Source organism: Metarhizium acridum, assembly GCF_019434415.1.
Source record: "Metarhizium acridum strain ARSEF 324 chromosome Unknown scaffold_13, whole genome shotgun sequence".
Taxonomy (NCBI): Eukaryota; Fungi; Ascomycota; class Sordariomycetes; order Hypocreales; family Clavicipitaceae; genus Metarhizium; species Metarhizium acridum.
The window spans coordinates 3,238,036-3,265,342 of NW_027094016.1; the positions used below are offsets into that span (position 1 = coordinate 3,238,036).

At 51.6% G+C, this 27,307-nt stretch overlaps 11 protein-coding genes across 13 annotated transcripts; 6 read left to right on the top strand and 5 right to left on the bottom strand.

Moving 5' to 3' along the window:
• Positions 1–1,368: 1,368 nt before the first annotated feature.
• Positions 1,369–2,614, top strand: J3458_003623 (uncharacterized protein). Its single transcript, XM_007808654.2, has 2 exons — positions 1,369–1,778; positions 1,850–2,614. The coding sequence occupies exons 1-2, from the start codon at positions 1,549–1,551 to the stop codon at positions 2,217–2,219; spliced, it is 600 nt and encodes a 199-aa protein (XP_007806845.1). The 5' UTR covers positions 1,369–1,548; the 3' UTR covers positions 2,220–2,614.
• Positions 2,615–3,717: 1,103 nt separating this feature from the next.
• On the top strand, positions 3,718–4,701 carry J3458_003624 (uncharacterized protein; the record flags this gene model as incomplete). The annotated part of the gene is made up of 1 exon (XM_007808653.2): positions 3,718–4,701. The coding sequence occupies one exon, from the start codon at positions 3,718–3,720 to the stop codon at positions 4,699–4,701; it is 984 nt and encodes a 327-aa protein (XP_007806844.2).
• A 241-nt stretch (positions 4,702–4,942) lies between these two features.
• J3458_003626 (uncharacterized protein) lies at positions 4,943–8,468 on the bottom strand. The gene is made up of 2 exons (XM_007808652.2): positions 8,076–8,468; positions 4,943–7,995 (listed from the first exon to the last, which is right to left on the bottom strand). The coding sequence occupies exons 1-2, from the start codon at positions 8,245–8,247 to the stop codon at positions 6,392–6,394; spliced, it is 1,776 nt and encodes a 591-aa protein (XP_007806843.2). The 5' UTR covers positions 8,248–8,468; the 3' UTR covers positions 4,943–6,391.
• On the top strand, positions 5,155–5,545 carry J3458_003625 (uncharacterized protein; the record flags this gene model as incomplete). The annotated part of the gene is made up of 2 exons (XM_066117869.1): positions 5,155–5,202; positions 5,264–5,545. 2 exons carry the CDS (start codon positions 5,155–5,157, stop codon positions 5,543–5,545), a joined length of 330 nt encoding a protein of 109 aa, XP_065977661.1.
• Positions 8,469–8,674: 206 nt separating the features above from the next.
• J3458_003627 (uncharacterized protein) lies at positions 8,675–9,817 on the top strand. Its single transcript, XM_007808651.2, has 2 exons — positions 8,675–9,563; positions 9,621–9,817. Exons 1-2 carry the CDS (start codon positions 8,993–8,995, stop codon positions 9,698–9,700), a joined length of 651 nt encoding a protein of 216 aa, XP_007806842.2. The 5' UTR covers positions 8,675–8,992; the 3' UTR covers positions 9,701–9,817.
• On the bottom strand, positions 9,818–11,004 carry HNT3 (aprataxin-like protein). Its single transcript, XM_007808650.2, has one exon. It carries the CDS (start codon positions 10,980–10,982, stop codon positions 10,092–10,094), a length of 891 nt encoding a protein of 296 aa, XP_007806841.2. The 5' UTR covers positions 10,983–11,004; the 3' UTR covers positions 9,818–10,091.
• Positions 11,005–11,123: 119 nt separating this feature from the next.
• ucp12_1 (helicase) lies at positions 11,124–15,378 on the bottom strand. The gene is made up of 2 exons (XM_007808649.2): positions 11,577–15,378; positions 11,124–11,519 (listed from the first exon to the last, which is right to left on the bottom strand). The coding sequence occupies exons 1-2, from the start codon at positions 15,373–15,375 to the stop codon at positions 11,269–11,271; spliced, it is 4,050 nt and encodes a 1,349-aa protein (XP_007806840.2). The 5' UTR covers positions 15,376–15,378; the 3' UTR covers positions 11,124–11,268.
• Positions 15,379–15,628: 250 nt separating this feature from the next.
• cut15_1 (Importin subunit alpha-1) lies at positions 15,629–18,626 on the bottom strand. Of its 2 annotated transcripts, XM_007808648.2 has the most exons (3): positions 18,140–18,626; positions 17,289–17,798; positions 15,629–17,227 (listed from the first exon to the last, which is right to left on the bottom strand). In XM_007808648.2, exons 1-3 carry the CDS (start codon positions 18,371–18,373, stop codon positions 16,316–16,318), a joined length of 1,656 nt encoding a protein of 551 aa, XP_007806839.2. In that variant the 5' UTR covers positions 18,374–18,626; the 3' UTR covers positions 15,629–16,315. The 2 variants fall into 2 exon arrangements, with proteins under 2 accessions (XP_007806839.2, XP_065977662.1); XM_066117870.1 differs by lacking the exon at positions 18,140–18,626 and having other exon boundaries at positions 15,686–17,227; positions 17,289–17,876.
• Positions 18,627–18,882: 256 nt separating this feature from the next.
• On the top strand, positions 18,883–21,581 carry J3458_003631 (uncharacterized protein). 2 transcript variants are annotated; one of them, XM_007808647.2, is made up of 4 exons: positions 18,883–19,287; positions 19,347–19,486; positions 19,539–20,532; positions 20,585–21,581. In XM_007808647.2, the coding sequence occupies exons 1-4, from the start codon at positions 19,131–19,133 to the stop codon at positions 21,376–21,378; spliced, it is 2,085 nt and encodes a 694-aa protein (XP_007806838.1). In that variant the 5' UTR covers positions 18,883–19,130; the 3' UTR covers positions 21,379–21,581. The 2 variants fall into 2 exon arrangements, with proteins under 2 accessions (XP_007806838.1, XP_065977663.1); XM_066117871.1 differs by having other exon boundaries at positions 18,883–19,486.
• Positions 21,556–25,547, bottom strand: IRR1_1 (cohesin complex subunit). The gene is made up of 3 exons (XM_007808646.2): positions 25,038–25,547; positions 24,761–24,969; positions 21,556–24,705 (listed from the first exon to the last, which is right to left on the bottom strand). The coding sequence occupies exons 1-3, from the start codon at positions 25,429–25,431 to the stop codon at positions 21,856–21,858; spliced, it is 3,453 nt and encodes a 1,150-aa protein (XP_007806837.2). The 5' UTR covers positions 25,432–25,547; the 3' UTR covers positions 21,556–21,855.
• A 296-nt stretch (positions 25,548–25,843) lies between these two features.
• On the top strand, positions 25,844–27,236 carry J3458_003633 (uncharacterized protein). The gene has a single exon (XM_007808645.2). It carries the CDS (start codon positions 26,038–26,040, stop codon positions 27,037–27,039), a length of 1,002 nt encoding a protein of 333 aa, XP_007806836.2. The 5' UTR covers positions 25,844–26,037; the 3' UTR covers positions 27,040–27,236.
• Positions 27,237–27,307: the final 71 nt, after the last annotated feature.

The following is a 27,307-nucleotide window of genomic DNA, read 5'->3' on the forward strand; positions in this document are numbered from 1 at the left end:
TTGACACCTTGGTCAGGTTGACATGGCCTTGAGATTGCACCTCACAAGCTGCTTACTTGACACTACGCGGGATGGAGGAGGTCGCACAACGACGTCCAAGGATGATCAATACCACATGGAGGGGTAAATGCTATGTAACTTAACCCCCCCTTCTGCATGTATCTGCCGGACCCGACGGCGGAAACCTGAGAATCAAGATCGAGACCAGTCGAACGCTGAGAGGAAAAAAACGGGAAATGAGAAGCTGGGTGACCAGGGTCAGGACCAGGGACCATGGCGTTGTATGGCTGGCGGTACTGCAGTGCTCAGCAGCCAGTGAGTCGTGATAATCTCCTCGACCCCGTGAGACTATAGGAGACCAAGGCTGGAATTGCACGGATGCCTTGCAGTGATTGGGCGACAATGGCCAGAGCCCGATACAATCGATAAAGCTGATACAACTGTGGCAGACCGCCTTGATGTAATAGGTAGCGCCTGCCCCTCGGCGTGCCTTCCGCTCAGCTTCCAAGTTGCCCGAGTGCCTGACGGTCGGGCCAATTGAATACTGTTTCCGTTCCTTCGTTCCATCATCGGACCCGGTTTGAGAATTTTGGGGCCTTCCCGCGGGGGCGTTCCTGCCATGTTGTCGCGTCCGCTGATGCATCAGTTTGCGTTTCAATCTTAAGTTTTTCATCTATGCGACTCCCGCCACGGTTCATCCATGTCAATGAACCCGACCCATGCCGGCGTGCAGGCCAGTGTCGCTTGTTTAGTTTCCCTTGCGAATGATTCTCATGCAACAAACACATGGCCATCACGTGTGTCGCTCCCGGCCTCTTTTTGGTGAGTGACTCATTGCACGGTGCGAAATTCTTTGTAGACAAGAAACCACTAGCCTTTGATGTTCCGCTTGGATATAGAGCAAGGCTTTGTTGCCTTTTTTTCCAAAAAAAACGCCGTCAAGTAGGTACCTAAATGGAAACATATGCATCTGTGCTGTTGACAAAGGTGTCGGGGAAAAGTCAATGCAAAGCGTTGCGCCTCTCAGTAATCGGATTGTTCTACTTCGTTTTGGTTGCGGCTGGCCCATCCCCTGTAGGCATAGACTGGTTGGATGCTCCAGAACTCGGCGCCATGTGTCGGCTCGTAAAACATTATGCGCAGCGGTCATGCAACCTGTGGTGCCTTGTCGGTATAGTAATCATGATTCGCACTCATGATTCGCGGAGCTCGGTGAAGAAACGTTCGGCATTACGTATGGCTTCCGACTGCAGGCACAATGTAAGTTACCTGTACGTAGTCAAATTCTCCATGGGCAATCAGGCAATCAGGCCATCAGGACTTGTTCGCCTTTCTCTTTCCGTGTTACTCCATGTCCGTACTCATTCCCGTACGCCCACTATCTATTGCACAATAGGCAGGATCCCACCCAACTGAGCTAACTAACTCCTTCCTTGCAAGGGGAACGTCATTTCTCAGCGGATCTACACGCACTGACTAAGCCGATCGCCTTGGTATCCTGAATTTCCTGCTCTTTTCTGTGCAGTATCTTGATGCAACCGTGTGTCCATGGTTTCGACCGACTCGGTAACACTGCCAACAACGCTTAGCATCACGCTTGAGGTGCGTATATTGTATTTCGAAGCCGCCAAGCGCCGCTCAACTCAACAAACTCATCTCCTCGGTACGCCAAAACGTCTGTGGAATCCCATTCTCATGTCGGGCCAAGTCACAGGACCAAACGGGACAAAGGAACCTGAGCCGCAACCGCGCGCCCATGCTCCCGAACAGTGCCAGGGGTAGTTTTGAACCCTTTGACTCGTACCTTGCGGCCTTGCGGATTGACACGCTAATACTCATCTAAACGCAGATGCCATGACTTGATCTATTGTCTCTACCCAGGATGCCATTCACAGGGATTCCGACAAGGCACAGATCTCGAAGAGCACTACAAATCGGCGCACGCACAGTCCGCCTCCATGTTGAGTGACACGTCTGCGGGGATGTCTACGGCGCTGGATCCATTTGATCGACTGGAGGTCTTTCTGGAGAGCTTGCAGAAGAGCGCCGGTATAGATGGAAAGACGGCCGACGAGGAGAGTACCGAGAGCACAGACTCTTTACAGAAACCCGTGAAGCGAACGAGTCAAGCTGGCTGGAGGTGGAGGTGTGCCAAATGTTCGCAAATTATCGATCTCGATTATTACGGCTATGTCTGTCCGTTCTGCCGGCAGACCTGATGAGTGTCGACTGTTGGTTATTGATGCTGGCAATAGATGTGCAAGATGGGAGCTTCATAAAACACAAGGCGTTGGGGTTGGGGATACAACTTATTAGAGAGATACACGCACTCACGAGCAACTAATTCGAATACGACGACACGAGCACACGAGCACACGGGGATATGCTGAAGTCATTTGGTCTGAGAAATACCTATTGTATATTACGAATAAAGTTTTATGTGTTTCGTTATTTGCGGGCTTGCATGCGGGTGGTCGCCCAGTTCATGTACTTCTGGACGCTTACTCTGCGGCAATTCCAGGCTATGGGATGGAAGACAGTGCATACAGCCTCCCACGTTTATGTACGTGCTATAATCACTTCCTTATGGGGAAAGCTAAATGTCAGAAAAGCCTCACTGCCAGGTTGCAATGTGACAATTCACACCCGCTCGGGTAACTTCATGTCGATCCAGCCCTGCGGCCAGCCCATCTTGACGGGATTATATGTGGAGATTTGCTGCTCTGGCTACTGGATACGGGATCTGCTTTGCATGCCTAGTACACATTTGCGAAGCTTGTTTTTTTAATTTTTTTTATGGCCAACGGCCAGGTACCATCCGATGACACGGAACCACATGTCGGAACACGGCCTCCCTTTGCAGATGTTGGCAAACAGCAGTAGCCAAGTAGCAGCCATGTTCGTCGTAGCTAAACGGGCTCATGATTTCCTAGCAGCCCTACTTGTAAAGTGTCTGGAAATGAGTCTCGGCCCTAATGCGGTGACTGCCGAAACTAACGCCCGGCGGAACATTCATGTAGCGATTATACTTTGCCAAAGCATGCGGTGGCTGTTGGCGGAGGCTTTCAAGTCGGAATATGGCTTTTTTTCTTGGGGCGTGGATACGTAAATTTGGGCTTTCAGGTCCGTATCTGTGCCTGGAAATCCCCATGTATGTGCGGGTTGATTCGAGATATCCAGAGATGCTGCAGTTTGTTTTTTTCTGGCCAAGACAAACTCTGGCAATGGTCAACCATGTCACGATGCACTTGTGGTATTGTATATTTCATACTATGCTTTATGTGCAAGACATTGCGTACTTGCAGCGGTTATACCTAGAGACTAAGAACTATGCATGGCTAGTTCCAACTACGAGAGCGTCTAGCTGCGGGTGGCTGACTTACACATCAGCCCGACTGCTCTTTTAGAATACAAGCTCTCACCAAGGGGCGTTCTCCCACGCTGCAGTTACACGCCAAACCAAGTCGTGGGAACTTAAAGACGGGAAAGATGTCAAGTAGCCAAATCGTAATTCCCTCATGTCCCTTTATTTAAAGCTAAATCGTTCTCACGAACCCAACTCTTCAACATATTCCCCCTTTTCCCTTTTTCCCCATGGCCTTCCTCCTACTTTGTTCACCACCAGTTACCAGTCACCACTCATAGAACAAGGTCCAACCACCAAATACACCATAGGCATATACTACAGCAAACCAGTGCGGGGGCCCCAAGGTCGAAATGTCTTCCCTCAAGCCCGTAGACCGCTCGACCTTCACCCCCTTCAACCCGGGCCTGGTGCTGGACCCAAACAACTTCATGGCGGCCATCGCCATCATCCTCGACTACATCAACTTTGGCAACTCGAGGGTAGAAGTCGTCGAGGTCCGCGACCTCGCCCAGGCCTGGTGCAAGGAGTACTTCAACACGCCGCTGTTCGCCCGGCACGAGCTCGACACGGTGCTCGAGCACCACCCCAACATGTTCAACTTTGCCCTCATGTCCCGCGCGCGCCTGGACCCCCTGCCCCCCGAAGACGTCGCCATGGACGTCGACGGGTTCCCTGCCTACTGCGAGCCCAGCCTCTTTGACGACCACGTCATCCACCAGCTGGTGGACGTGGTGGCTGCGAGGCAGGCGCATCTGCAGCAGCTCCACGGCGCCAGCGACCACTACGCCCATGTGCTCCCGCAGGTCTCGGCCGCCAGCCTGAAGGAGACGCGCATCATATGGAACATTCCCGGCGTCATGGCGAGCCTGGCGAGACTGAACATTGCAGCCTTGGACGACGGCACCGGATACCCCATGTTTGTCGACCCCCCCGGGCCGACGGCGGAGGACGGCTCCATGGACGCCGGTGCCGCGTCGACGGGACGGGCGTCGGGATGCCGATCCGAGATGTCCCTGGATAACAGCAGCGGCTCCTGCTCCATGTCGTTGGATAGGCCCTTTGACGACGGCCCGGAGCTGTCGGATGATTCGTTCCAGACGGCGGATTCTGGCGGCACGTTTCACACGGCGCGCACGTCTTCCTGGGCCGGCCTTGCGGCTCCCGCCGGTGACGACTCTCGGATGGACACTGTTGTCGAGGATGCTGCGGCCGAACAGGGCCCCGCGGGTGAGGCCATGGAGGGCGTGCTCCGCGGCTACTTTGGCATGATCAAGAGAAGGATTGGCGAGGCCAGATTGCGAATGATGAATGCGGGCGACGAGGACATGTCGTGAATGATGGGATGTTGCAACTTGCTACGGTGGCATTGCGCGGGAGCCGAGGGTTTCACACGTATTGCGTGACATGTGCTTGGTTGTATTTCGGCGTCTGTCGTTGGGGTTTATGAAGAGAGAGATGTCACTGGTGGCACCTGCCAACTGCACTACCAAAGGTCTACCAAAAGTGGAGAACTCTCCTGGTACCGTAGTGCAGGCTCTCTCTCTCCTCTCTCTACATGTGTATCACGGGATTCACGTTCCCGATGCGGGAAAGTTGGGGTGCAAATGTGTACAGCTAGACTGCGTTTCTCGCACCCAGTGAGAAGAGAGCCCTGCATGTTTCCACTAGCACTCGATGGAAAATTGAATGTTTGCATAGACGAACAAGCTTTGTGCCCGTGACGCATGGTGTAAACCTCGGCCTTGGTCAACCCTCACCGTCCAGGGGGGTAGTTCAACAGGCACACCATGAAGATTTACAAAATACCAACCGGGCAGGCACGGCGCCAAAGCAACGTGTGTATACATCCAGACAGGAGGAGAACCCTTTGGCCAAAGTGACCATGGGCACCGTCAGCTGCAAAAACCACCCACCACCACCCACCACCACCCGAGCCTCAAAATAAACTCGATCCTCGGCTCGCTCGCCCTCGCGGCCCTCGCGCAGGCAACGTACCCCATCACCGGCACGACGGTCAACTGCCGCGCCGGGCCAGCCACCGACCCGGCCATCGTCAGGGCCTACAAAAAGGACGACAAGGTGTCCATCGCCCGCCAGACCCAGGGCCCGGACATCAACGGCGGCACCATCTGGGACAAGACCGCCGACGGCTGCTACGTGTCCGACTACTTTGTCTAGACGGGCACGTCCAAGTACGTCGCCGACAAGTGCGCCGGCCGCCGTCCCTACCACGTCTCTCGGCAGCAACTCGACTGTTGTGCCTACCGGCTCTGCCACGCCCGCCGGCGGCCCTGCACATGGTCCTCGCCGCGTACGTTGCCTTGCCGCTTGTCCTCCTGGGCCTGGCCTAGATTCCTGGAAAATACGTCCGCATGTATGGGGGGTTTCCCCCGTGGAAGAAAAGCGCCCCCGTACTCTGGGAATTTATCGGGAGCAGCGGGGAGACCACTTACACACACCCTCGTCCAGCCCCGGTCCTTTCCCGTGAATACATGTGGATGAAGACCGCCGGGGGAGAGAGACGTCCGACAGTGGAAAGTCAAAGGTGTAATCATCATGGTGGCGCAGCCCGTTGGCAGGTCGGGCCCTCGAGTTGGGGGGACAAGGCTTGCGTTGGAAGTTCTTGCCAAGTCTTTGCTGATAGTACGTTCATGGCTTATGGTATCACTAATTGCCTGCGTGGCAAGTGTGGAATAGAACCATGCTCAGCAAGGTGAAGAGGGAAGAATAATAAACCCGTATTTCTACCTTCGGGCATTGAGCCCCAGAGCAAAGTAGTTAATTCCCCATCCATGGAGAACACTGTGTTTGTTTACACAACAGTCACTATTGAACCTCGCATGTCAGCTGATCAATCCTGTAAGTATTCCTATGTGACTCTTTACCAGAATCTTCAAAACGAGTCCCAATAACACATGCTCCCAAACACCAGCGCTTATTCCGCGTGACATGCTGCTCATTTGTCCGCGCCTCCTCTCCTGCTTCCGAATCCGTCACATGTCAATCTTGCCCGTACCCTCTCCTTCACACATTCTCCCTGACTCCTAGCGGCATTCGAACACTCTCCTCGTTCTTGAATCGGGACAAGTCTCCCCCAATCAACTTTCTCAGATTCCCCATATCCTGCAAGTACCGATGCATCTCCTCTTGCAAATCGTCGACGCCTGCCGTGCTTTCTGTATCATATCCATCGTCGTAGTAGTGATCGTCGTCGTCGTCGTCCGAGTACTCGTCGAAATTCTCCCTTTCTGCCTCTCCCGCCGGTTGGGGCTTGATGCTGACTGCGGGAATAGGGTTCTTGAGGCTCTCAATGGCCAGCTTGAGGTGCAGTTTCAAAGCCTCATTTTCTGTCTGCAGTTTCTTGATTTTGCTCTCGGCCACCATGCTGCGTTCTTCCATCATGCGCTGCATAGTAGCCACGCGGGTCTGGTATTCTTCAAGCCTCTCTTCGGCTTCCTTGGCATTCTTCTCTCGCTGCCGTGAATCCGACACTGACAATTGGAGTTTTCGGATTTCCTCAGCCATGGCGGCAATCTGAGCATCCCTCTCCGCAGTGGAGATATGGTCTTGGTTGACCACAGCACGTGTGCGGATGCGCTTGGCCTGGTCAGCATATCGGAGGGTGGAGAGTGTCTCGTCGTAGTCGGACGGCGCTATGCAAGCAATCATTGCTGTCTTGCTGTTGCCGCCAAGTGAATCCTTCAACAGCCATGTAAGGATGGAGTCTCGGTATGGCACGATATCCTTACGCTTGCCAGATCGCAGAGCCTTGGGGTCGGCTAGAGCAGCAATCACCCGGCCAAGTGTCGTAAGAGACTTGTTGATGTTGCTGCCCTCACGGAGTCGAGCGCCGGTTGCTTCTGTTGACTTTGCTCTCTCACTTCCCGCCAAATCAACCAATCGAATCCGAGAGCTACGCTCCGTTGTCTCATCCGTCTCCATATCGTGGTGAATCTGCTTCAGCATAATTGTGAAAACAGCGTGACTTCGACTGCTGGTATCATTCATTTTTGTGCTTGCCGTTGTTCGAGATTGGTCGCCATTCTTCATGTATCGCAGAATCTCGTTAATGTTCCGCACCGGAACCTCGGTCAAATCCTTGACGTAAGGCCCCTCCGTCGGCGATTCTCGAATTTTGAGATAGTGGGGAGGAGCGTTGGGATTTACGGGGACCAGCAAGTCACGGACGTGTTCGTTGTAGACTTCAAAATACGAAACCCGGACGTTGTAGGCAATGTTGGAGTTTTCGTTGTGGGCGGCGTCGATACGCTCAAAGAGGTCCTCGCAGGTCCGTGGAATGAGGCCCGGCTGGTCCGGAGTGCCCATCATCGTGTAACTCTTTCCCGACCCCGTCTGGCCGTAGGCAAAAATGCAAGTATGGTATCCCTCAAAATTGTGGTCGAGGAACTCTTCGCCCAGACTGTTGTACACATCTTCTTGATGGGCGTAGTGGGCATCCTTGATGTTGTGGCTCCAAAAGGAGTTGTCAAAGGTGAATTTCTTGTCCTCAATTACTTTTCGCGACTTGGGTATCGAGCTATCGACGGTGTCTTGATCTGGAGCACGCAAGGTGGTGAGTTGTGTGATGGGATCCATTTGGATCAAGCATCGTGCCTGTCGATCGAGCTCTATCCACGACAAAGAAATTAATACACCGTCACCATGGTCTCATTGAAATGTCAAGCTGTAAAGCGAGGAGGCTGCCTACCTCTTTTCAAAAAGGCCCTCACGCGGACAACGACCCTTACATTTCCTCCTCCATCCATCCTGGACAGCAGAGGCACACTCCCATCTCTAGAGCGAAGCGAAGGCGTCGAGGCGGAAGAACGAACCTGGCGGTCAGGAGTTCCGGATGGCATCAACCGTGCATCAAGAGCCATTGTACGCAATGTCTCGTGGATGTCAAGAAGAGTTTCGTGGAGTCGCAGGCGGAGAACGCACTACATTATCCAGCCCCGGAACGGCACTAGACGGGGGGTCGGGTAGCTCTTTTCTCCTCTGAATTTTTGAGTTTGTCAATTTCCAAGGCTGCGAGATGCCCAACTGCGCAGATGTAATTAATGGTGCTCAAATGGATGGTTGGGCAAGAGCATTGTTTACCTGGCGTCAAGGTTGTTGCCAGGGCCAACATGGCGGACGTGTGGCTTGGGAAGGAGCGATGGATGGTGGGGCTGATGAGCCAATGCGCTTCGTTCGCTGGTCCCTGCGCACAATACCACCCGTCACGCGTCTGCGCGCGACTTGGGAAACACAGACAAAATCAGCCACCACCTTGCTTGATGAATACACAACCAAGTGCCCTCTGATTTCATCACCCCTTCTCCAACCTCTGTCGCGTCCAACCGCGGCCAGTAATTCATCGATCGCAAAAGCAACTCACTGCTTCTTTCCATCAACCTCCCCCCTCTCCGTGATTTCTTTCCCCTTTTTCCAACCATTTTTCATGGTTGCTTCTTATCACTAAGCATAAAACCAGGCCGACCGGCCTAGTCGTTTTCCAACCGTGCCGCATACATACGACTCACACAACTTTGCGCGTCTCGCTCTATCCCAAGCTACACACACACACACAAACATCCTCACCCACTCACTCACTGCCTTGTCCTCTTAACCGCCACAAGTATCATGGCCAGAACCAGAGAAGAGGCGACATCTGCCTCTGCAGACGCACCTGCCCGAAGGGCATCCCGCGCCAGCGCTGATGGCGTGAGCAAACCAGAGGCCGGTGGTCGAGCGCGTGGAAGACCCCGATCAGATAAACCACCAAAGGAGCCTACTGGTCGGCCGCGTGGAAGACCGAGGCTAAATAAGCCGCCAAAGGAACCTAGTGGACGTCCAAGAGGCCGCCCCAAGGGTAGCGGCAAGAAGCCCGGGGAGAAGAAAACGCCAACCAAGACAACGGCTGCGGGAGCCGGATCACGCGGTCGCCCACGCAAGCTTGGGGGAGAGGCGGCCGCACTGGCGAAGACTCCAACTCCCAAGTCTAAGAAGGGACGGGGCCGGCCAAGAAAATCAGGCGACGCGACACTTGTTGCCGAAGCCGAGACGGTCGAGGAGGCGAAGCACGCGGCAGAGGAGCTGGAGGCAGCAGCGGAGGAGGGCATGGACGTGGACGCGCCGGAGGCCGGGATCAGAGGAGACGCTGAGGACGTCGAGGACTCCGAAGATGCTGAAGGCGATGACGAAGCTCTCGACAGTGAGTAGAAATGCTCAACATTGTGCCCACGTCCTTCTTGCTCAATTTTCGACGTAGGCCCTTCAGGAATCGCCTCTTCGCGGGAAGAAGACACTGGGCAACAATGGATTAGCAAGATTAAGGGTTATTTTGCGTGAAATGGATTTTGCTGCTGGTTTCGGGCTGTGTATGTTAGGTGGTATTCTGGCAAATCAGGCGCTTGGGGGCATCATCCCGAGTACGGAATAGGATGGTAGGACGACTTGTACTTTAGGTATCCATTTGCTTTTTACTAAAACACATTGCTTAATGGACTAGTTGCAGTGTCTGACGAGATATACCTGTTCGACCACGGGCTTTTGAAAAATTGAAAAGGCCGGTGTAAGTAGTATACCGAACGACTTGTCGGTGCACCAAGAGTCCAGAGTCCAAGAGCGTGTTACCTTGTCTGAAAAATTCTCCAGAGTCTAATATCCCATGTTGCATGCAAACAGAATGCATCTCACAGTCTAGCACTTCCGAATCCACGCCCGCGAGCAACTCAACTCCTCACTCAGCCCTCCACGCCACAAACTCGTCCTCCAGATGCTCCTTCAACCTCGTGAAGCGATTCCCGAACCCCCTCCCACACCGCCAACACTTCAAGTCCCGCCTCAGGTACCCTTGCCCCTTGGGATCCAGCCTCTCATCGCCCTCCCTCATGGGAAAATCACCCACATCAACCAGGAACGGGGTATTAAACGAATTATAGTGCTTCCGATGCCTCATGCTTCTCGAGTGCATGTCCCTCGACAGCAAATGTATATGCAGATGCGTCATGCTCGGCACCGCATGCACGCCAACCTTGACCTCGCTCTCCCAGTCTCTGCCACTCGGCAGCTCTCCGTCCTCGCTCTCCTTCTCGCCGTTGAGCACCGCCTGCCGAGCTGCGTCTGCCTTGGAATACCGCCCCAGTCGACGCTGTAGTTCCGCGGCGACAAGGGCTTTTAGTTTGGCAGCTTCCTTCTGGACTTTTGCCAGAAAGGCCTCGTCCTTGAAGGCCTCGTAGGGGTGAAGGAGGTTGTGGGAGGGGGAGCGAGGGAGGAGAAGCGTGTGGATGGTGGATTTGGGGTATTTGTCGTGGATGGCGACAAAGTCGGCGTTTTGGTAGATTATCACAGAGGGTGGGAAGGACGCCGGGGAGGATATGTAGGCGCCTAGCCCGAGGCGGTCTTTGAATGGGTTTGGGTGGGATGCGTGCGGTGCTAGGGATGATGTTGATGCTGCTGACCGCGCCGGTGGTTTGGGCTTGGGTGCCATGAGAGCCGTGACTGCGGAAGCCGTGTTGTTAGTTGCGGTAATGGCTTGGGGGGGGGTGGAGGGAGGTCTTGCAGGCATTTTGGGGCCGAGGCGACGTAGGGGCTGTGCCTTGTATTTCGTCCTTGGTGATTGCTTCGTCATAGTCGGAGTCCATTGTTTGGTTGTGATGAGGTGCGTGAATGCTGGATGAGAGATGAGTGAGAGACTGGGAGTGAAAGCTGATGTTGAACGCCCCGCTAAACTTGAACGTCTCACTCATCAATCAGCCTTGGGCCGCCCTTGAAAGAAACCTGATGCATTGTGATAATGGCATATTTTGCAGCACAGATTTGTCTGGGAAAAGAAAAAAAAAACTGCAAGTTTTCATCGTTCATCTCATTAAAGAATCATATCCTCTCACGCCACCGCTCTATCCAGCGCTTGGGCATCATGCATCCAGCCCATTCAGCTCTATCAGTTTAATCACCAGTTTAATAACCTTGTTGTTGTCCAAATTCAGACCCGGGTCCTCAACCTTTTGCGCAATCAAATCATCTACCATTTCCCTCAGTCTAGCTACCAAGACGCCGATGCGAGCCCATCCGCGAAGTCTTAGCCATCCATCCACGAGCAGTCCGCGACCCAAGGTATCCAACTCGATTGGCCCAGAGAATAATAACAGCGTAAACACATTGAATGCTAATCTCTTTTAGTACTCGAAATATATATTCACAATGTGTTTAAGTGGCCACTTACGTGTTAGATCCCGGATAAAGATCTTACTGGTAGAAATGATGCTAAAGTATGCCATGTACGCTGCATTTCCTGAGAATCCTTGGCTATCAAATACCGTGCTGCTTGGGTGAACAAATACCCGTCCGTTTTCTTGATTGAAGTACTTGATTGATCGTGCTTCGGGGTCAAGCTCCATCGCGCCGGACATGGAACTTGCGTACTTTTTGTCCGGATACTGAATCCTGGCGATCTGGGGTGTGAATGCAGAAGCGATTAATGCCCGTATCAGCTGAACATTACGAACTGAGTTGGAAGTCGCTCCGTCGCTCCTGAAACGAGGTGCAAGTCCAATCTCATTCAAAGCTTCGTAATATTGCGATTTGGTGTTGGAAATATCGGAGAGGGTTTGATAGGACAGGAAATTTTCGTCACAGAATGATCTCACCTGCCTTTGGGGCAGACGATCTCTCATCAAGCTGTCCCATTCTCGGAACGCCTCCATATCAGTAATTAGATCGCCATTTCCGCTGAAAAACCGCATTCTCGCCTGTCGTGACTCTTCTCGCTTCTCTTGTGGAGCAAGAAACGGGCTTCTAGTACTGAGAATCGCCGCAATGGTGACACAGTCGTCCAAGCAGCCGAAAATGGCCCCAAATACCATGAGCTTGCCGCATCGTAAATCAGCCGGCAGCATGGCAAGCTGTTGACCCATGGCAGTCAGCTCATCGCCATCCAACGCACCCATTCGCCTTAGTAGCTTGATGGCCTCTTCGATGGCTTTGGCATCTGGCGGAGTTGGTGATCGCCCCAAAAATCTAGCCACATCGCGCATGCCCATGGCTCGCACAGAAAGACAGAGCTGCTCAAGAGGCACTCGCCTGATTTCGGGTTCAGGCCGCTCCGCCATCTGTCGTTCCAAGTTTTCGGTGTATAGCTTGTAACATCTGCCTTCTTGAACACGGCCCGCACGTCCACGCCGTTGCTTACAGGCCGCCCGCGACGCCCAAGTCTCTTCGAGCTTCCTCATATTGTTTTGGGCGTCAAAGCTAGTTTCTTTAACTTTGCCACTGTCAATAACAGCAACGATATCATCAATGGTAATGGATGTCTCCGCTACATTAGTAGCTACTACAACCTTGCGCTTTCCTGGAGGAGGCTTGGAAAATACTCTTTTCTGCTCTCGAGTCTCCAGTGACGCATGCAGCGGCAAGACATGCAGCGAGTTGATAGATCGCAAAAGATTGCAGGCGTGGTTAATCTCGCCCACACCAGGAAGAAATATGAGTATACCATCCGGCTTCTTCTCGTACGAAAGCTCGTAATCGATGGCCTTGACGGCGTCCACCAACAAGGTGTAGTTGATCCGGTGGCCAAGCTTTTGAATAATTTTTCCCATAGACTCATCTGTGATAAAGCCAGCGTCTGGCTTCTCAACACTGAATCCCGTAATCCGGATAACATCATCTAAATAGTACTCGTCCACCGGGAATGTTCTGCCCGCAATTTCGACGCAGCCCACACTCAGTCCTTCTGTAGCAAAGTAGTCCATAAACGTGGAAGCATCAAGCGTAGCAGACATAAGAATAAGCTTCAACATATCCTTCTTGGTTCTCATCACGTCGCGTATCAAGTTCAGCAAAAAGTCGGTGTCAAGACTGCGTTCATGCACCTCATCGATTACCACATGGCTGACATCGGCCAACGAAGCAACCACGTCTTCCACTCGCCCGCCCGATGTTTGCAACCGTCGCAGCAGCACGCCCGCTGTGACAAACGTGATCCTCGTGTCTTTTGATTGTCGAGACTCCCCGCGAATGATATAGCCAACCTCCCCCCCAACCTTTGAGCATCGTTCTTCTGCGACGCGATCAGCCAACCCAAGTGCCGAAATTCGTCGCGGCTGCGTAACAATCATGTTCGCACAGCCTCCCACGCCTTTGCCATACAAATCATCCAGAATAAACTGAACAGATTGGGTAGACTTGCCCGAACCGGTTTCACCACTTATGATGGTCACATGGTTGTCCTTGACTGTCTTGACGATTTTTTCTCGCATCTGCCAAGCTGGGAGTCTCTGTCGTTTCGATAACATATCTTTCCATGCCGAGCTTTCTTGTCGCTGAAGCCACTCCTCCTTGGTTCTAAAATCGGGTATCCAATTGATGGGTCGGACATTCCGAGTTCTCTTTACCCGTCCCCCTTGTGCAATTGGACGGTTTTCTGAGGCTGCGGAGGAAACAGCTGAAATGTCAACTAAATTGCCAGGGCTGTCAATGATTCCGTTGATATTCTGTTGAATCCAGTCCATAACGAGATAAATCTTCATTGGTTCATCCCGCAGGGAATTTTCCATGTATGCCAGGGCCCGTCTGACTATGCTGAGCTTAATGTAAGACGGCAGCTTTGCGATGATTGCTATTATCAGATGTTTCGGGTAGCTAGACGGTCTTCGAACTTGCAGGAACGTTTCAACCTCGCCTTCTTGACCATTCTGAGCGTTCTTTACTGATTCCAGCTTCAACTGGATCAAGTCGCTGGATTCGCGGCGGAAAGCGTCACCATACATGGCTTCTAGGCTGGCGATTTCCTCTTCCCATTGCTCTTCTGGTGAACCCATGTCCAGAAAGTCATCAGGCTCACCTTTTCCTGCGTCGCTTGCAGAGTTGGATGAAAGCAAAATTTGCTGCAAGGCCTCGGCTGCTTTACTTTCATCTCCATCGTTTCCATCGAGAATGCGACTACACAGCTCAACAGAGTATCCTGTTTCTGATAAAGATTTAATAATTCCCTCTCGCTTTAGATTTGTGGATCCAATAGAAACACCAGCGGAATAGCTTTCGGGAATAGCCCAGCGTGGCAAGTCATCTTCAGGTACATGAATCAACAACCATTCAAGGGTTTCTTCCCGGTCTTTGCAGTATTCCACCGCCTCGATGATGTGGCTTCGTCTGAATCCTAATTTGCCAAGTTCCGTCACCAGGGAGTTCTTCTGATCTTGTTGCATACGTACACGGCGCGGATTCCAGGAGATTCCGTTTCGAAGAAGTGCTTCAAGCTGCACTCTTGTCTGTCTGCCCATCTCAACCTTTGGTGCCGTGGTCCATCCCTTCATCGGGTTGAATGAAGTCCCCTTATCGTTTCCAGAGTTGCTCAACAACACCAAGCCTGATGCACCGGGCATCTCCTTGGCCTTGGCCTTGGCTTGCTCGAGCTCCCTTCGTTTCTTGTCCGCAGCAGCCTTGGCCTCCTGTCTTTCTTGAAGCGCTTTGAATGGATCCGCTTCATACATCCATGCCTTCCCATCCTTCACATCTTGCACTTTCAATGCCTGAAACTCTTTCCACAACGACTTGTGGTCTGGCGGCAGCACGGTGTGCTTGTTTTGCATGCTGCAAACTCTGAACAAAGCATACGTAGCAGCAGCATGCTTGGCCTCCAGGGCTGTTTCCCTCAGGATCAAATGTTTGTGACTGAGAGGTATCTTGAATGGGTCCAACTTGGTCATTTGCTGAGTCTTGGGATCCTTTGCGCTCAAAGTGACCCATACTGAGAATCCTTCAGGTGTCTTTCGGGTGTCGTATTCTGGCTTTTCCCAACGTTGTTTCTGGCAGTGTTCACTTAGAAGGTTGACTGGGAGCTTACCCGTCCATGACGAGCCTCCAATTATTTGTTTGACGGTTGGCTTGGGCGGGCCTGCTGGCGGAACACTTGGCGTCGAGGACTCGGATTTTTGGCCCTTTTTGGTCTTTGTCCCACTATTTCCAGCAGACTCTAAAGCCTGTGTCGGCAGCTCAGCCTTCGCTTTGCCCTTCTTCACCATGACAGATGTATGTACTGGCGTTGCTGCTCGGCTTTGCGGTGCTTGAGTTCATCTGGCGGCAAAAGTGGACTATGGATGCAAATTGCAACCCCGAACAGTGTATATAATATTCGCACATTGTACCCTACGCTCTGCAGGCGGGGTCATGGCCGTGTGACTTACTGTATGGACAAACACAACCAGAAAGGGGTCTGGAATAGGCAAACATTTAACATGGTCGACGACTCTTGAACAAATCTATTCCAAGTAGTGCGTCAGGGAGTGATAAGACACCAGTTCACCAGTTCACTGGTCCACAGAACTGTGTATGGTCGTCGTATGGGGGCGAGATATCTTTTATTTCACTACATTGGTGTACCTACCGTGATATATAACCACTTGGTTATGACTTCCACGCTGGAGCGACGTCTCCCGCGGGGTAATCAAGGTGCAGAGGGACCAGTCGCCGCATGAAAACAATTATTGTCTGTTTCGTGACTTGACCGTCCTTTCGGTTCTTGAGAGACGCCCGTGAAACTCGCTGGGTGGAACTACTCCTCCGCCAATGTCCTACATCGCTTTGAGCCTGCGCACCGCCAGCGCAGGCTGCCCAGAAGGCAGTTCCGACTTTTTTTCGGTATTCTCCTGCATCATTTCATTCATCTCTCAGGTTGGAGCTTTCAAGCTACCATAGGACCTGAATCATATCCTGCAACCGTTTTACCTTGCTCTCCACCTACGAAGATCTTCATACCAGATTAAAAAAAGAAAATAGGGACGGTGGACTGTTGTGACGACGTTGGGGGGGAGGGATCAAACGTTAGGCTCTACTTGAGCTAGGACGTGATTTTGTGAGGGTAAATGTGGTTGTGAAGGGGGGTATTGATTGGAAAATTCATATGTAGTGTTTGCGGAGATTTTTGGTCGAAAGAGAAGGGATGTGTCTTTATTTTCCCTTTCTTTACATGTCCATGGAGTCACCGCCGTTGGCAAAATTGAAACCACCTGATTGCGCGGCACCGTTAGTGCCAAAACCGAAAGTGCCATTTGGACCGGCGGGCTGAGCCATGCCTTCGTCCGCATTCTCCTCATCATCAGAGAAGTACTTCTCGATAATGTTGTAAGCCTTCATGTAAATATCTTCGTTCGCATTGTTTTGGCAATCATGAATCTTTTCCATGCCACCACACTCCTCAATGAAGAGGGCAAATCGGTTGATGGTCTCAGCACTTTCGCCAGCCGCTTGCCTATCAAGATCGCCAATCTTCAGGATATTCTCGAGGCCGTCGAGCGCAACCTGGATGATTTTATTATCAGGGCAAGTCAACAAGTCACACAGAGGCTTGATGCAGCCCTGGGCGACAAGGTAGCGAATTTGCTCGGGTTTCTGAAGAGCTCCAGAAGTGGCGTTGCTAATGGCCCAGCAGGCCTCCTTTCGGGTCTTCAGGTCACCGTTCTGAAGAAGGTGGATCAGCGGAGGAATGATGTTGGCATCGATGACAGCCTGGATCTGAGAAGTGTTGCCAGCTGTGATATTGGAAATAGTCCAGCAAGCCTCTTTGCGAATGCCGTCCTTGGTTGAACTCAGGAGAGACAAAAGGCAAGGCAAGGCACCGCAGTTGATGATGACCTGTGTTTGAATATCATCACCGGTGACAATGTTACCGACAGATCGCAGCGCAGGGGTCTGGACCGACGTGGAAGCGTGCATCAGAAGCTCCACCAAGCGACGTGGAATGCCAGCCTCTATAACGGCTTGGATTTTATCGTTGGAACCATCTGAGAGATACGAGATAGCCCAGCAGGCATCAATCAGAACCTCATCGTCCAAGGAGTAAACGAGCTTCGACAGAACAGGAAGAGCGGGGGCAATCTAGTAGAATTTATTAGTCCAGTGTTCCAGCGTAGATTAACTGTGGCATGTGTAAACTCACGGTATTCCAGTCAGGCTGGGGCATCTTGCCACGGCAGAAGTTGCTCAAGGTCCAGGTAGCGTTGCGCAGCATGCTGAGCTTGCGGCTGTCGCCAAGCAAGTTCAGAAGGGGCTTGAGAGCACCGCAGCTGAGCACATAGTCGCGACACTGAGGGCTGTCACCGGCAATGTTACCCAAAGCCCAGACCGCTTGTTCCCTAACATCGGGCTCGGTGCTAGCCAATAGCTCAACAAAGATAGGAACGGCACCAGCTTCAATGACGACCTGAGTCTGAGTAGCAGAACCAGAGGCGATATTGGTCAAGGCCCAAGCAGCCTCAAACTGTACAAGAGTATGGCGAGATCGCAAGAATTCAACGAAGCGACTAACAACGCCGGTCTTGATGACTTCTTCGATCGGAGGATTGCGCTCCTTTGACAGAAGCTTACGGAATTTGGTTGTGGCTTGAATCTGCAAATCGACTTGGTCTGAGAAAACGCCTTCGACCATTTGAGGAAGGTCCTCGTTCAACTATGATAAAGGTGTGTTAGCAGTCATGATTTGATGATTTCAAAATGAACAAGGCAAAAAGAAAACTTCTCGAACGCCATCATGCACTGACAGATTGCCGAGTTTGAGCTTGCAAGACCTGTCATGAGCTTGGATGTCAGGTTGCAAGCGTTGATGTGGGGTCGGGCAGCCACATGCCAGACCCCCACATCACAGGTAAAACGATCATCTACTTTTCCAGCAAAGAACTGCTAGAAAGGGAAAAAAGCCCTTCCCGGTGCCATGGTGGTTTGGAGACGGAGGACAGATGGCATTCAAATTTTCAAACAACCTTAAAATCAAAATGAATGACTCGCACATACCTGAGATTCTGTGGGGGCAGACTCATCGTCACTGTCTGGAGCGGCACCAAGCGAGGCGCCAGGACGATTCTCACCAGTCCCAATTCCTCGACGTTTTGCAAAGTTCTCTTCTCTCTTGGCCTTCCGAATTTCAACCTGCTGTTCCTCGCGGCGGCGGCGCAGCTCCTCAGGCTTAAAGGTGTTCTTCGCCTTGAACTGAGTCCGACGGTGCTCGGGGATGTATCGCTCCGCCATTGTGATGCAGCTTGCACGGTATCCGGGGGTCGACGAAGTGGGCGAGAGCACGTAGTGCGGGGGTTATTGTTGACCGCAAGGACAATGCCCCAAAGAAGGCTGGTGCTAAACGAAAAGCGAAACTCTTGCTACGTCTCTTGATGAAAGTGCGGCTACGCAGCTGCACGGGACGGAGTCTCCGAAGAAGATTGGAAAAAGTATGGGATGATGAGAGAAATGGGGGTTGAAGGATGGCGAAAAGAAATGAAGCCTGTCTTTTTGCCAATTGCGTTGCCAGAGAGGTTAAGCCCGGGTACCCGCCAACCGCTTCGTATGGGTTGCCCCAATGCCTGAGGCACCAATATATCGGTGTGCCGTGTCCGCCCTGGTGCCAGCCAAACCGAGAGTACGCACTCCGCCACCTGATTAGGCTAGAGTGAGCAGTACTGGATGTTAGGGGGGAAATTTGCCTCTGACTCGACCAATCTGTGCTCCGTACGGAGTAAATTTCGAAAGTTCACAGTGCTAGTCCCAACCGTAGCTGTGTCTGTCTGTGCTTTAGTTTTCGCCCGCCTCCTTATCCTGCCCCATTCCAAATTGGTCACGTGTGGCCGCGTCTTTGCAACGATCGCCAAACGCGTGTACCGCGTCAAAGTAACTTGAGTGAATTAATCATTTGCTCATGCGCTAACACACGCCAGAAGCTGTCTCACTAACTTACGCTGACTCTTGCAATTCTTTTGCTCGTCTTCGAAATTGTGGGAAGAAATGCGCGCAAATGGCAGCCACGCGGTCCTCAACAAGGCAAGGCAAGCTGCCAACCGGATTTACAACAGTTAGAGATGTCCTCGAGGGCAAGATCAGTGCAGGATCTAGAATCGATTTAATTGGGATTCTAACAGACTTTCGAGCTCCAATTCCTACGAGAGGAGCGGGTATGCACCCCATCTTTTAGATATTAACTCTTTCCGCTATCTTCTGCTAAACGTGCTAGATTGGAAATGTCAGATGCGTATCTATGATCAGTCAGTCGAAGACGAGTGTGATGAATCTATTCTTCTCAACATTTTCTGGCCACAAAACGATATGCCGGATGCTAGCTGCGGTGACGTGATCATCGTATTTTCAGCCAGAGTAAGTTTGGCCTTGACAATGTACAATGCTCACCTACATAACCAGAGTCTAGGTTCAACGCTATGAGGCTTCAATTTCACTATGCACCCACAAGACTACTGATTTACACATATACGAGTCTATTAAAATACCTAAATCTCGCGCAGATGCCTCCAAGGCCCGTCGGCCATCAAACAGAACCAAGATCAATCGTCAACCAAACAAGATTGAGAATGAGTTCGTCAGCGTCCTATATAACACTATCAACAAAGAGAAAGTCCCTTCACAGTCTAAGTTCGACGACATGAAAAGAATTTCGATCAACTTGAACAAGAAATTTTCTGAGCTAAAAGACTTGCAGGAAAAAAGCTTTGTTGACACAGTGGTGCAAATCGTTAGGGAGCCGTACGATTTGGGTGACAAATTCACCTTGTGGGTTTCGGATTACACGGAAAATCAGTTATTCTACCATTACAAGTTTATGGAGGGTGGCTTTTTCGAGGGACGAGACGACTGGCCGAATGATTGCATTAACAAATCTTCTGGCTCTTCACAGAAGTCTGAGTGGATAGGCCCATTTGGGAAGATGAGCATGCAAATCACATGTTTTGGGTCACACGCGAGAGCAATCCGAGATCAACACATTTCAATAGGCACCTGGGTCTCTTTGCGCAATTTGCAAATCAAACTAGGCCACAATGCAGCCAATTTGGAAGGTTACCTCAGAGATGAACGAGGATTCAAGGGAAACAAGATCAATATATCGAAGCTAGACCACCTTGACAGCGATACGCTGAGCCCAGAGCTCAAAAATGCCCTGAGGCGAAAGCGGGATTACGAAAAGAGAAAGAAGGAAGCTCTCAAAGATCTTAGTGAAGCCGCCAACGCAGGACTGAAACGCAAGGCACAGCTCGGCTTGAGTTCAGAAAAGCCCCGTAGAAATTCAAAACAGAAGAGGGCGGAAAATCGACAGTCTAAACAACTAGGATACAATCAACAAAACGGCCAGGCAGACGATGCTCTGCCGCCTGACAATATACATGTCCCAGAAGACCTCAACAGACAAAGTAAGTCTCCGAGCATCCAGCCTGACCGCCAGCGTAGCTAACAAAATCTCAGTAAAGTGCGAAAACGAACGTAAGGCAGTTACATCCATCGCGGACATCCTAGCACCCACATATTATGAAACCACAATACAAGGAGACACCATCAAGCTCCAACTGCCGTTCATAAATTCCAATTATCGCACATACGCCCGTGTAACCGACTTCATGCCCCCCTGCCTCGAAGACTTTGCGCATCGTAAAAGGAGAACATCCGAATATGCTGGTCTCTCGGACAACGAAGAATCGGACCCCGAGTCAGCTTCAGACTCGGACAACGATGCACATCCGCTCTCAGCGCTCACCAATGTCGTTACAGGATGGGAATGGCGCTTCTGGCTGAAACTAGAAGATGCGCAGTGCAAAGAAAGCTCCAAGGGCTCTAAGGACTCCAAGGACTCCAAGGACTCCATCTGGGTGGTGGTCAATAACCAATCCGCCCAGATGCTCCTGGGCCTAGATGCATCTGATTTGAGAAACGACGAAAAAAGCCTCGGTGATTTACGACAAAGGCTGTGGTTGCTATGGGGAAACTTGGAAGAGCAAAAAGCCGAAATGGAAAACCGAGTATTAAAAGCAAGACGTTCGAGTAATAGCAGTGCCCCGCCAGCGCACTCCGATGATGAAGAATCCGGCACAAAAAAACCTGCACGGATAGAAGTTTCTAATCGTGCCTTTGGATGTTGTATTCACCAATATGGTGTGACAGTTGCGGAAGATGATGAAACAAAGGCCGATGCTGGGAACGGCAAGCGTTGGGAAAGAATATTTGGTCTGTTTGGGACTAGAATAACTGGCTTCAGACATTGAACGTTCCAATATCTACTCCTCGAAGGCGCCATCTTATACTATGCACAGTTCAACCATTGGATTGCTCCAATATCAAAACAACCCAACGGGCCATTGGGGACCCTTGCATCACAAATCTTCCAGTTTCAGCCCATAAAGTAGTGCAAACGGAAAAACATGGCCGATCTGAATATAATATACCTAGTCATCAATAAACGCCGGGCAAAAAACTAAAAAGAACATTTTTGCCCCAGTACCTTCATAACCCACCTCGCCCACTTTCCATCACCCAGTCGTACGCTCTGCCTATTTCGCCTCTCCAACCCTCCCTACGCAAGACACGTATAAGATGGGCACAAACAACAACCAGCACGCAAGCAAGTTCCAGAAAATGAATTGAAACGAAAAAAATCCAGGCCAAGTGCCGACATAAGACAAGCATGCAAAGCAGACCATCCTCCAGTCCTTTTTCGTAACCCATTTGCTAAATAGATGTTTCTAGTCGCCTAGTCCATCGTCATCCGCGTCATTATTGCCGCCCTCATTATCCTCGCCCTCGTCGATAGGTTCATCCTCCAGTAGCTCTTTCCTTCGTAAATCCTCTCGCGAGCCCTCCTCCGGCTCGACGTCATCAAAAACGTGGTCATCGTCATCATCCACAACTTCCAGGCTGAGGCCTTGTTTGTCTGACTTGGCAGGCTGCTTGGTGGCCTTCTTATGCCGTCTAGCCATCTTCTCCTCATCCAGATGGGCGACGATTTCTTTGAAGTTGTGACCGAGCTTTGTTTCGTTGCGGAGAATTCTTCGACGGAGCTTAGTGGCTTGTGAGCCGCGGTCTTCAATGAGACCGGCGGATAGGGCGAGGACATATTTGCCCGTGAGCTCACAGAAGGCTCGTTCAGCCTTGAGTTCGGCAGCGTAGCGTTCTTCCTTGGACAAGTCTTCGTCTTCGTCGTCTTCATCGAGCTCTTCGTCGTCGGCCATGGGATCTTCATCTTCAGCGGGATCATTGAGCAACTTGTCCTTTTTGGACTTTTTAGCGTACTGACGCTCTGCGCCGTCGAAGATGGAGATGAGTTCGGGGACGAGGCCGGGCTCGATGTCTTGGAGGAGAACTTTGAGCTTGTCGCCTCGGCCAGCGGCTGCTGCAGATGAAGGGTGGAAGTTCTTGATGGCAGGACGGAGAGTGGCGAATGTGAGATGAAGGTCGCAGAGACTGCCGGTGGCAAAAAGGCGGAGCTGGTCGATGGCGGCGCGGGATGAGAAGGTTTCGATAAGATGTCTTCGGTAGGATTGCCGCAGAACGGAGAGTGTATCCAAGGCTGCGTCCGACATGCTTGTGCCGGCCGCCAGGAGTTTGGCGATACTCCTAGCCTTCCACATAAAGTAGAACTGGGATGCCTTGATGGCAAATGTGACTACTTCATCCTCCAAGTCATCAATCTCGTCCTCCTGTGGCTCGTATTTGCCGCGGTGGACAATATTGCTCAGAATATCGATGGCAGGTGATGTAGAGGAGTCCTTGGACTTGGACTTTGCTTCAAGGGCGTCGACACAGTCAGATATGCTTGCAAGCTTACTGATCTTCATCAAGACGGTAGACAAGTTGCGCAAAGGTTCCAAGGGTAGATTACCACGGACGGACAACTCGCAAGACTTGTCGAAGTTGCGGAGCGCATCGATAGCATTATCCCATAACAGGGACAGCCTGCTGTCTGTTAACTCCTCAAGCTCCTCGTACTGGCGAGCATGTAAAAGAGCAGCGGTAGCCTCGGACAAGACTCTCTTATCATCGTGTCTGTTGAATTGGGTGCTTATCTCATCGAGCAGCCTTTCAAACTTGCTAGAGTCCTGGCGCAGCTGTTGGAAAGTGTCGAGACTCAAGAATCGCTCCAGTCGCAACACAATTGCCGCCGTCTCAGGCTCTGCGCCGAATTTGTTCAGCAGCTTGGGGATTACTGTGGTCAATTCGAGAGCAACCTCCTCTTGAGCTTCAGCTGCCTCTGATCGGCCCAGTTTTCTCCTGCCCTTGTCATGATCGCTAGTCAGAGTGAGGCTAGACTTGACTGCTGAGCTCAAAACATCAAGAAGGATGGATTCTTCCTCTGCACTTGGCGCAATAGCCTTCTTAAAGGCCGCTTCCGGAGAGGTGGCCTTGGATTTTGATCTCGACTTTGACTTGGCACTTGTGGTGTGGTCAAAGAGAAGGTAACCCGAAATCATTTCCCATCTAGTGACCTCAGGTACTTTGTCATACAACACCTGGGCTGCAAGAGAGATTCTGGTATCCGGATTTGAGACATCCAACAGCTCTGTGGCAGCATCTAAGCTTGAAACACCATTCTGATGCGATCCCTCGATTTGAGCGTCGTAGATGGCCAGCATCTCCGCTAGGCACTTGATATTAATCCACTCTTTTCGTGGGGATTCGTAGTCATCTTCCTCTACGTCATCCAACTCTTCCAAAACATCAGCACCGCCAATCTCTTCCAGCTTGCCCTCATAAACGTCGTCGATGCAAGCAACAAAGAAATTGACTACAGCCTTGCGAATTCTTATCTCGGTGTCAAAGATGAGCTTGGCAATGGCGTCAATCTCACTTGGTTCCAAGAGCGCTGCAGATCGTAGCGTATCGATGACGGAGATTGCCGTTACCCGCACAAAAACTTCAGAGTCGAGTGTCGCCATTTCGATTAAACGCGGTCGAAACCTGTCGATAAAGTGTCCCAGCTGCTGAGCATCGCGCCTGAACACCTTGAGAAGCTGTTTCAACACCTCCTGGCGAGTTGTAGCATTCGTATCTGAAAGCATCCAACCGAGGTAGCGGAGATAACCAGGCTCCATGAACACAGTCGGAAGATCCCAAATCCACGCGCCCAACGCATCGACACATTCTGCTCGAATCTTGGGGTCCACATCGCGGTATCGGTGAACAAATACCGTGTCAAAAAAAGACTGGATGCCGTCGCTGCAAATTTTGCGATACCCATTTGCCTCATTCAAGCTGCGTTGCACTTCTGAAGCCTTGGTTTTGTTCCTGCTTTTCTTGGCAGCCGCGAGCTGTTGTTCTATGTTTGCTATTCTCCGGTCGAGTACGCTTGCTATGAGGACTAGACCTGTTTGAACGGCAAGGGATATGGTGGTTGCTGTGTGGCGGAAAGGTCGCAGAGACGACGACGACATACTTGCCAGCCACGCGTGCAAGTTATCCATCAGATCCGTGTTCTTGTAAAGCACATCCGTCTCGTGGAGTAGGCCAATCAAAGAGTGAAAGAAACCCACCAGCATGTCGCGGAATGACTTTGTACTCTTTGCTCTTGATATTAAGGGGTAGTCGGTGATTTGTTGCTATGCAGAGGTTAGCACATTGGCATTGGCAAACTGAGTCACGGCTTTTCCAAACCTCTTGGTACACAGTCTGTAGATCAACAAGTCTGTTGGGGATATTCTCAGGGTCGCGTATATCATCAGTCGTAACTCCAAGATCGCAGCCGGCACATTGAAGAATACAGTTGATGAGATCAGCTAATGCCGACGCGTCATCTTCTTTATATTTTTCTAGCCATTGTTTCGCGACCCTATCGGGAGCATCTCCAGAGCCAAATACATCGGCTGTAAGAAATGATTAGTATTTAAGGCAATTAGACGCTTCAGTGAATATGAGGCTACTGTCAACCTACCAAAGAGACCTGTCCCCTTCTCTCCAGCTTCGATCCGGACGGTCTTTTTGGGCCTACTGGGTATTCGAGAAACTTGAGCCAGTGCCGACGGCTGTGCTCCATTGATCTTGGGCTTTTTGCTCGAAGGCTTCTTGCTGCGGCCGCCTGCCTTTCGCGACCTAGGAGCGGGGTGTTCGTCGTCGCTGGCATCGTCCTCGTCACTCATGTCCTCATCCGAGTCCACCTCCTCATCGTCAACTCCCTCTCCATCCTGTGCACCTCTCTTGCGCTTCGGCGCAGCGGTGTTGGTGGGCTCCGGCGCGTACTTGGCCGGCACCTTTACGACGCGTCCGGAGCGGCGACGCGAATCCGCATCCGGTTCGGGGGTTGCGCTGGCACTGGCGTTTGCGTCCATGATGAGTCGTCGCAATTACAGGCGATTATTCACTTGGAAAGCATCTGCAAAGACCCAAGATCAGAGGTTGGCGGTTGGCAACCCTGAATCGCGACTGATGAATTTGGCGATCAAGGCGCGCGTTGGCGTGGAGCGGCTGTCGAGCTGGGGTCAAACTGGTTATTTTGGCAAGTGGGCAGGTTCAACTTGTCTCATGGCAAAACCCCGGCAACCATGCCCCTTCGACCAATGAAATTGCCGCGTTTTCTCCTGAGCTGTGGCTTATCTGTGGCTAGTTGGTGTCGGCTTCATGTAGTCTCCAATCACAGATCACAGGGCACCCCACACAGGTGCTCTGTGCTCCGTCCTTGGGACAAACTCCCAGCCCGAGCCCCGTCGAGCTCTCCATCTCTTTTTTATCGGCCAATTCCATTCCGCACCTCGGCCAAAACGGGCGACGGGCAACCAAAAAACTGTGGCGTTCAACACCATGTCCGGAGCGCAAGAAACCAGGTAATCTACCAGTTGACAGGTTCCACCACTTTTCTCATGTCAAATCCATTCATTCTACGGGGCTGGACGCTGCAGGAGTAGGATCAGCTTCAGTCATTGCCCACGCATGAGGCCATGATCCAGGCATGGAGTCTGCCGTTTCCCAAGTCGTCTTCGGTGCCTGGTGAGGGCCGAATCAACGCCAAGATTCTTCCTGGGGGAGGCAATGGACTCGAGTCTATTTCGTATCAGTATCCATTGAAATTGATCTCTCCGACTTCGCCCACTGGCGGCCAAAAAAGCGTCCTGGTCTTCCTCCTGTCATATGGGGGCGGTTTGGTCGCAGGGGATGCAGTCAATCTCTCCATTCATGTCCAACCTGGCGCCAACCTCAGTCTTGTCACACAAGGTCACACCAAGATCTTCAAATCACCGTCTCCAGATGTTGTCACCAGTCAGCTTATGACTGTCCAGGTGGACAACGGGGCCGCTGTGTGTCTGCTACCAGATCCTGTCCAACCGTTTGAAGACAGTGTTTATACTCAAACTCAATTATTCCATCTGTCACCGGGATCATCTCTATGTCTACTAGACTGGGTAACAGCAGGTCGAACTGCGCGAGGAGAAAATTGGAGCTTCACCAATTGGACGGGTCGGAATGAAGTTTGGTTTCGAGCTGAGGAAGGGGGGCGAGATCGTCTCTTGGTAAGGGACACGGTTATACTTTCCCAACAAGGAACACAAGCTATTGAGCAACAACTTCGCGGCACAATGCACAGAATGAGCTTATTTGGCACCTTGATTCTACGAGGCCACGCTATGGAGGAGCTGGGGTCATTCTTCCTTTCCGAGTTCGACGCTCTCCCGCGACTAGGGTCCCGTGACTTCCGCACAGAGCAAGACCGTGAGGATGAGTCAAAGAGGATGACAGAGTTTGAACGATGGAGAGCGAGAAGGATTGAAAGTGAAGCTAGAGATGGTGTCTTATGGTCCGCTGCTCGTGTGCGGGGTTGCGTTGTCGTCAAGTTTGGAACGCCAACAGTTGAGTCAGGTCGGGAATGGATAGGCTCCATGTTGGCCAAGGAAGGGAGCATATACACCCACTTTGGTGAGGAAGCGTTGATGTGTGTACAATAGGACATATTATCTTGTTACGATGCACTCCATAGCAAAGCTACCCATTGTGATACTGACAAGATATAGCAAATCTACCAAACAGGCAAGCCCTTTTTTCAGTCAACGTCTCTGCATCATACCTCCAAAATTCAAAGATATAGATTAGGAATCAATGGCAGTGTTCATTTAATGCATTGCTCTATACCGAGTAAACCGAGATGGTGTCGGTTGAAGCTGCCCCACGTTCAGATGGACGTTCACTGTGGGGGTCATGGCAGAATATCGTCCC